General features: G+C 42.3%; 1 protein-coding gene across 5 annotated transcripts; it reads left to right on the forward strand.

The window, feature by feature from the left end:
- Positions 1–798: 798 nt before the first annotated feature.
- On the forward strand, positions 799–5,752 carry SRSF5 (serine and arginine rich splicing factor 5). Of its 5 annotated transcripts, XM_045807936.2 has the most exons (9): positions 818–956; positions 1,576–1,763; positions 1,864–2,008; positions 2,291–2,361; positions 2,488–2,586; positions 2,887–2,956; positions 4,188–4,261; positions 4,722–4,832; positions 4,930–5,752. In XM_045807936.2, exons 3-9 carry the CDS (start codon positions 1,883–1,885, stop codon positions 5,195–5,197), a joined length of 819 nt encoding a protein of 272 aa, XP_045663892.1. In that variant the 5' UTR covers positions 818–956; positions 1,576–1,763; positions 1,864–1,882; the 3' UTR covers positions 5,198–5,752. The 5 variants fall into 5 exon arrangements, with proteins under 5 accessions (XP_045663890.1, XP_045663893.1, XP_087712190.1 ...); XM_045807934.2 differs by lacking the exon at positions 1,576–1,763 and having other exon boundaries at positions 799–956; XM_045807937.2 differs by lacking the exon at positions 1,576–1,763 and having other exon boundaries at positions 801–952.
- The last annotated feature ends 2,692 nt before the right edge of the window (positions 5,753–8,444 follow it).

Raw genomic sequence — 8,444 nt, forward strand, 5'->3', positions numbered from 1 at the left:
TGCTAAGTCTGACAACTTTGCTGGGAAAATGTGGAGTTAAGGATGTGGAAGGCTGTTTCACCCTCATTTTGAAAACATAGTCTTTTGTTTCTGAGGAATGGTATACTTTTATGTGTTACATTAACAGAAACGTGAACAGGGAGGGTTAGCCAAATACCATTTGGACTTTAAAAGCAGCTTGAAACCTCTTCCAACCAGCTCAGCCCTAGTGCAGAAATCTGCATTCTGGCTTCAATTCAAGATGGCTTGCTAACTGCAGTCCAATTTCAGTAATTCATTATTGCAAGAACCTTCCATTTAGAAAATACTGCAGTTTCTTAGTCTTCTTAGTATAAACCACACGTCCTTGGTATGATAGTATGGTTAAAATATTCACTTGTGCATGAAGCAGTGTCCTCCAAAGTATAACCATAAACTGCAAGAAGCAAGGGGTTATAGATGGCCAAATATTTTTGCAAAGCTTGAGTTTGTTTTACCCAGTACTCTTCGGGTATCTTAAAAATACTTAAAAAAAAAAAGTGTCATTTTCTCTAGCGTATCTTCACGGAGAGACAATGATGAACAGCACTTCGCGTCCTCGTTGGAGCAAACATCTTCAACCGCGGCCCTTCCAGCGTCGGGCACCTGACAGCCACAAACACGCCAATTCCCGCCCCTAGGGCCCCGCCCATCGCGGTTGCAGGTCGCTGGGGCAGTCGCCGTAAAGAGGCCCCGGCCCCGCGTAAACTTCCGGCTTGGGGGAAATTTCCGTCCCTGGATCCAACGAGGAGGTCCCTAGGGCGGTACCGGAAGTGACGCAGGGGCGCGCCCTCCATTTTGTGGAGCGCAGGAGCAGCTAAGTGCGTCAGTTGTGGAGAGGCGTAGACGAGTTTAGTCCTGGTCTGCGGCGAGGTAGACGGCTCCGTCGCAGACTACGGACCTCTCTGGTCTCAGCTGCCAAAGATCCTGTCCGGTAGGTGAGTGGCTCACTTTGAGGGAAAGGCTTCTCGGATCGAGGCTTCTTCATGGCCGCTCAGATCGTGAGTGGCCAGGGCTGCTCTCTTTGCGGAGGACGGCGTCCAATGAGCGCAGTTTATTCGAGGTGGGCGCTGGGGCACGTCTCCCTTTGGGTATCGTTTGAGGGGAACTGACGGTGGAAGGGCGGTCGTGGTTATGGTCGTTTATACACAAGGGTTGTGTGCCCCTCCCTGCCTCCTTACCTCTTCACTACCCGGACCCCCTCCCCCTCCCCCGAGTATTGGGCTGAAACCTTTGCTCGGGGTGTGGTTAGGGCTCTCTGCGGGTGGGCACAGTGACTCCGGAACTGTGGAGTCCGGGGTGGGGGGGAGGGAGAAGGGCGTTTGGCACGCGCGGCTCACCCCACCGCTGGCTCCGCCGCCGCCATTTTGTGGCTGCCAGCGTCCGCCCGCCGCCGTCTGCGCAGGCGCGGCGGTGGCGTCGCGAGATTCCGTCTTCCACCCGCTGTGACGCTCCTGGGAGGCGGCGACGTGCGCGCGGCCCGTCGCCATTGGGCTGGCCTTGCGGAGGGCGGGGTCGGCTCCGCCCGCACTTCTCGGCCTTTCCTAACTGCGGCAGATGGGAGGGGGCCAGAAGAGCCGGGGAGAGAGTGCGGCTGCGCAGTTCCAGAGGCGGCAGTGGGCGTTGCGGTTGCTGCGGTCTGGGCCCAGGGAAGGATCGTGTTGGGAGCCGAGTTTTAATTTTGTCTGCAAGGGACCTGGCCTAATAAGAGGCACTCTTGGCAATCTTGTTTATAACATCACCGGGTAAACATTTTATTTTATGCCGTTTATGTTTTTGACCCCTTGACCAGGCATTCTTCTGACATTCACTAGTATTGTCTCAATTGAATTATTTTTGTAACAGGAAATACTAGCCGGACACCATGAGTGGTTGTCGAGTATTTATCGGGAGGCTAAATCCAGCGGCCAGGGAGAAAGACGTGGAAAGATTCTTCAAGGGGTATGGACGAATAAGAGATATTGATCTGAAAAGAGGCTTTGGGTTTGTGGTAAGTATTTACAACTGGTTGTTTAGAACTACTGTTAAGTCGGTAAAGATTTTGATAAGCAGTGCGTTTGAGTATAGGGTATTTTTAAGGATAAAGGAACCTCGCTGTTAGTTGGAGGGAAATCACTCCTGATCGCTTTAGCATTGAGCTTACGTGTATGGCACTGTCATTAAGATACTCATTCTGTCACACGGTTTTAGTGATTCCAATGTGTTACTTTAAAGCCATGTTAAGCACTGGTTTTGTTTTGTTTGTTTTTTTTTTTTCATGTTTACTTTTTAGGAATTTGAGGATCCCAGGGATGCAGATGATGCTGTATATGAACTCGATGGAAAAGAACTGTGTAGTGAAAGGTGAGAACTTTAGTTTTGGAACTGGTTGGCACTGTAAGATAGAAGAGACTAGGTGAGCTGAGATATTTCAGAGTAGATGTTAGGTAGCTTGTGTGGTTAACAAAGCCTTTTTTCCCCTTCCTGTAGGGTTACTATTGAACATGCTAGGGCTCGGTCTCGAGGTGGACGAGGTAGAGGACGCTATTCTGACCGTTTTAGTAGTCGCAGACCTCGAAATGATAGACGGTATGTGATGGATCGTGAATGGCTACTATGAACAATCATTACTGCAGGAAGAGTTTTTAATGTTTAAGAACCATTAGCAATAAGTGATTTTGTTAACCATATAATTATTTCTGTTACTCCTGTGTTAGTCCACTGTTCCTGATTAGTGTGTGTAGTAAGTCCTATAAAGTAACTCAGAAACTCGATGGGAGTCATTTGAATGACGTGGTCTTCCTGATTGCTTGAATTTGCCCACAGTCGAACACAGTAGGTACACACTGCTGCATTTCTTCCATTGTGAGTACTCATTTTCTTCCTCAGAAATGCTCCACCTGTAAGAACAGAAAATCGGCTTATAGTTGAGAATTTATCTTCAAGAGTCAGCTGGCAGGTTTGTTGAAATACAGTTTTGAGCTATTTTAATGTGGCTTTTTAAAAATTAATGGGAAGCTAATGTTTTATTATGTTTTATTAAAAGTAATTTTATCTTTAATTAAATTAATAGAATTAATTATAATTTTAAAATTTTAATTAAATGTAATTGGGGGATATTTCAAACTTTAATATTAGTGATGAAATGTTTAATGTTTTGAGGATATTTTTTCTTGTTTTTTAAAATCAATTTTAACCAAATATTAAACCCTTTATTTGCCAGCCTATCTGTGTCGTTGGCCTTATGACGAGGAGTGCCTGTGGGTTATCCTAATCGTTGTCTTGGTCACTCTTGGTTGGGCCTGGTTGACTTTGCCAGTCAGCTCCTACAGTGATCAATTGGCCACCTCTAGATCTGTGTTTGCCGGTCTAGACGTAATCGGTGCACTTACTTGAAGTGCCAGGTTGCAGCGATCCCAGAGCGTTGATAACGTGATCTGATCCCTAAGTTGAGAGCTGTCTTCCTGTAACGCTTCCGAATAAGAGGTCCTGGTCGAAAAGAGTTGAAAGATACGAAATTAGGTGGTCGTTGGAATCCTGATCGCAGTAAAGTGGTCCTTGGTAACTGCACAAGAGTAGAACATGTCTGCATCCGCCAGTAGTCTGCTAATAGGGAGGGCTGTGCGATTAAAGGCTTCCATCGATTGGGTAGTGTCCTTCAAGTGGGTGGCGAAGAGCCAGTCGGGCATATGTCATGAAGGTTTCTCCGACCGATTAATGGTTTGCTGCTTGACTAGCCTAGGGAAATAATAATAAAGGTAAAGTAAACTTTTTTAATGACATATGGGGCACAAAATAACTGGTGTCTTGTAAATGTTCTGTTTTTTTTTTTTTAATATAAAACTTCTACTTTAGTCTTTACTTTAAAAATATGTACTGTTTCTTTTTGTTTTGTTTTTTTGTTCTGTTTCGTTTTTTTCCTTTTGTATTGAGCTCAGTATAGACTAATACTACTTTAATGTTAAAATCTGAATTTCCTATAGCATTTTGCTTAAAAGCAATATGCTTTTTGCTTATTTCGTGCCCTGGCATAGATAATTTTTGAATTCTGATAGAATACAAGTGTGGTAAATACCATGTTTGTACTTTATCTAACATCTTCTCTTCCAGTAGTCTTGTTTTTTATACCATGTGGGTGTTTGTGTGTCAAGTTTCCTTTTCTTCGCGTGACACGATTATCTTGTGTTAAGGATCTCAAAGATTTCATGAGACAAGCTGGGGAAGTAACCTTTGCGGATGCACATCGACCTAAATTAAATGAAGGGTGAGTCTGTATTGAAGGTCATAGCAGCCTTTTAAAATCTACTGAAAATTTTTCTGTGAATGTTTTCTGAAAACTTAGAATTTGGATATGCTGGAGAGCAGAGGTTCTCAGTCGAGGATGAATTTGTTCCGTAGGGGGCGTTGGACCACATTTTTGGTGATTGTAACTGGTCAAGGGCGCTACTGGCGTCTTGTGGGTAGAGGCCAGGGATGCTGCTGCACGTGGCTACAAAGCGTAGGAAAAGTCCTCCACAGCAAAGAACTGTCTGGCTTTAAAATGTCAACGGTTTGGAGGTCGAGAAACCTTGTAATGCTGTTCCCAAGATCTAAGATTTTTAATAGAGCAGTAGCAGAAGGTGTCTTTAAAAGGTAATCTTAGATATTCTGGATTTTGTCATACGTAGTTTGAGACTAGACTACCAGATGTATATAACTTTACAAATGGCTTTTTTTCATTGTAGGGTGGTTGAGTTTGCCTCTTATGGTGATTTAAAGAATGCTATTGAAAAACTTTCAGGAAAGGAAATAAATGGGAGAAAAATCAAATTAATCGAAGGCAGCAAAAGGCACAGGTATCTTTCTAACATTTAAGACAAAGTTATAGTTGGTGGGTTTCTAGGGCCCACCACTTACGTTGTATTTGTTTGTTTATTTTGTTTTCCTTCCTAGTAGGTCACGAAGCAGGTCTCGTTCCAGGACCAGGAGTTCCTCTAGGTCTCGTAGCCGGTCTCGTTCTCGGAGTCGCAAGTCTTACAGCCGGTCCAGGAGCCGGAGCAGGAGCCGGAGCAAGTCCCGTTCTGTTAGTAGGTCTCCTGTGCCTGAGAAGAGCCAGAAACGTGGTTCTTCAAGTAGATCTAAATCTCCAGCATCTGTGGATCGCCAGAGGTCCAGGTCCCGATCCCGGTCAAGGTCCAGATCAGTTGACAGTGGCAATTAAACTGTAAATAACTTGCCCTGGGGGCCTTTTTTAAAAAAACAAAACAAACAAATTCCCAAACCATACTTGCTAAAAATTCTGGTAAGTATGTGCTTTTCTGTGGGGGGGGGGGAGGGGTGGGGTTTGGAGGGGGGTTGGTTGGGCTGGATATCTTTGTAGATGTGGACCACCAAGGGGTTGTTGAAAACTAATTGTATTAAATGTCTTTTGATAAGCCTTCCGCTCACATTTTTGTGAATGTCTGAAGTGTATAGTTTGTGTATATTGAGAGAGCTCTTTTATAACTAAAGCAAACTTAATTTTTTTGTACTAGAAAAGATTTGAACATTTTAGTTCTTGGTTATTCAAATATGTTAATTCAGAATTAGTTTAATGCCTCAATTAAACTAATTAATAGCTTTGGACATTTAAAAGAGCTCTACATTTGCTTGTACATAAAGGCTTGAGTTTTCCTTGTTAGGGCCAAGGGTGTTCTCCCACCCACCCTTTAACAGCTGCCTGACAAAGACACGTTAAAGCAGCTGTTGTTATTGATAATAAAAGATTATAAAACTGTTTTTGTCTTTTTGTCTGAAGGATATATGCTATTATTTCTCTCTCCCCATCTATGTTCAGCACATTTAAAATGCTTCGAAGAGAATCCTGGAGTTTGGTTGGTGGATTTTTAAAGTTTTTTTTTTTTTTTTTTTTTAATTTAAATCTTATCCTTGCCACCTCTGGGCTAGGCAAAACAAGTGGCAGAGAAATCCGCATACTGTTCAAAACAATGATGACAGTTAAGTTTCCTCCCATGCTCTTTCCCTTCATCACTTTTATCAAATTATCAATCAGGTTATTTAGGCTTCCATAGCCAAGAGAAAGAACAATGGGTGAAGCAGATTGTAAAAATGTTTTATGCTTATTTTAAAGGTAATACAATTTTGAAGGTTAGAGATTACCATATAGAGTTTCTTTTAAGTCCATGCACAAGAATGCTTTAAGGGCTTTCATGTGTTCGTTCTTTCAGTGATATGACAGTATGCTAAGGGGAAAACCGTTTAATAGAAAAAACTGCTTTAAGGTTCTATATCCATCTTTGTTCCGAGAGTCCTATACCTGTAGATAATGAGCTTTATTGTCTCTACTGGTAATCTCAGACTGTAGATTTTCTTAGTCCTTTAAGGAGTGCTTGGTTGGGTAAATGTTTGGTAATGGTGACTGGTATGTAGTAGCCAGATTATGTTACAGATATCCTCCCTTTATGTTTACTGAGACCTCAAAACTACTACGTACGCAATAACCATTTTACAGGAGGGAATTCAGGGCCAGAGAAGAGCCAAGTAAATGGTGGACTGGTATTAGAATGAGGAAGTGTGGTTCCCCAGAACCTAAAAAGCACATTTTCTCTTTGTGGATACTCAACCAGCCCTATAGCCTTGCAGGGGGTTTTGAGAAAAGCAGAAGGTACCAGAAAGATTGCTTTTGGCTTCTCAAAAGTATGGGGATTGGGTAGTAGGAATGTATTTGGGGGTAGGTTTGAAAGTTGTTGGTATACATTTGTTTGTCATATCCAAGACTATAGAAACTCCTGCCACAAAATGGGGAAGCCGATTTCTCTCCCATGAATGAGGCGGATTCTGGGGAGAATTTTGAGTGTTACACCTTGTTAATTTGCTTAGGTGGAGTCTTGAGTAAAGCAGTGGAACCTAGATTTTTTTGTTTATTAGGGTGTTGGAAGTCGGAAGTGAGCCAAAGTTGCTACAAAATGGAAAGAGGCAATTTTTTTTGTTGGGCTTTTATATGTAACTGGGTAGTATAATATATGTACTTTTTGATGTTTTACTAGTTGACTTTATTCTGTGTTTTTTACCTATTACAAATATCTGTTACACAGTGAAGCAGTAAAATAAGGCCCTTCGAGCAAGTGGCGGAGATGACTGGGAGTTGGTTTGAACCAATAAATTAACCTTAATTCCCAGATCCAGGACCTGAGAAATAAGGAGTCTGAGTATAATCCTAAGCAAAGTTTTAGGGCCAGCTTTTGTGTGACGTAGCATAACTTGTTTTCTTTAAATATTTCGTTCATCAGTTCTCCTTCGAAGGATAATTCGAGAGTGCTAGATCTTAAGTCTAGCCCTGCCTTCTGAGAAAACGAATTCTGTTGGTTCTGCTTAACCAGGTTTCCTGGCAGGCGTAATGTCTATAGATGGTAAAACAATTTGAGCAGATAAGTAATAAAGGGTGTAATATGTAAAAATAGTAGGCGGGTAGACCTTTTCACATATTTTCTTGAGAGCATTAGTGACCCAAATTGGTAATTTTTTTAGGCTCCACACCCACTGTGAAGCCCAATGTGGGGCTTGAACTGAACCCAGAGATCAAGACCTGAGCTGAGATCAAAAGTTGGATGGATGCTTAACCTGCTGAGCCACCTAGGCGCCCCCACCTCCCCCCAGTTGGTGATTTCTTAAAACTTGCTCTGGTATCAGGAGTACTGGTGGTCCTGGACATGCGGTGACTGATGCCCTAAAATGGTCCTTAGGGTTTCAGTCGAACTTAAAACAGTACAAAAATCACAAGTAATTAGGCATAGTCTGTTGCTTGCAAGTATTGTTTATTCTACCTAATGTTTGCGTGCATAGGAGTAATAGGTAAAACGTGTAAGTTTCGTTGGAGAAAATTTGAAATTCTAGAATGGTACTTTATATATAGAGAGAAACCACTTATTTTGCAGTAGTTTGCAGTACTCTCTGGGGAGATAATACGAAAATCACTGACAGCTAATGAATTGATGGGACAGATTAGTGAATAATTCTGTTGGTGTTCGCGATTTCGTTTTCCTGGCTTTTCCCCCTCTACTTCTGATTGTATTCTCCAGAAATGTCCATTCATTTCGTTACGGCTAAGTTTTTGACTTAGTCTGGTTTAATTGCTTTTGCACTTTATGTCTGCTTTTGTATATTTAGTGTCATGTTGGTGTTCTCAGGAGCTTTAATCCTAGAAATGTCAGAAGGCAAATTTTAAGGTTAGAAAGGACTTGGGAAGTTTAAAATCTGGCAGCATTCTGAGCATTTATTTCCCCTTTTCATTTCCCCTTTTCTGTCGTAAAGGTTGGAATAGGATTTGGATATTTGATTTTAGGGTAAAAGCCTTTATTGGCTAGTTCAGAAGTTGAGTGCCTCTTACATGCTTATGGAGCACCGTTCTGGAAATTTGGGGACAAAAGGCAGTTTTGGTGTTTGTTTTTCATAGGGCTGTCCTTGAACAA

This window comes from Ursus americanus, chromosome 26, assembly GCF_024610735.1.
Source record: "Ursus americanus isolate L20-20 chromosome 26, mUrsAme1.1.p, whole genome shotgun sequence".
NCBI classification, from domain to species: domain Eukaryota; kingdom Metazoa; phylum Chordata; class Mammalia; order Carnivora; family Ursidae; genus Ursus; species Ursus americanus.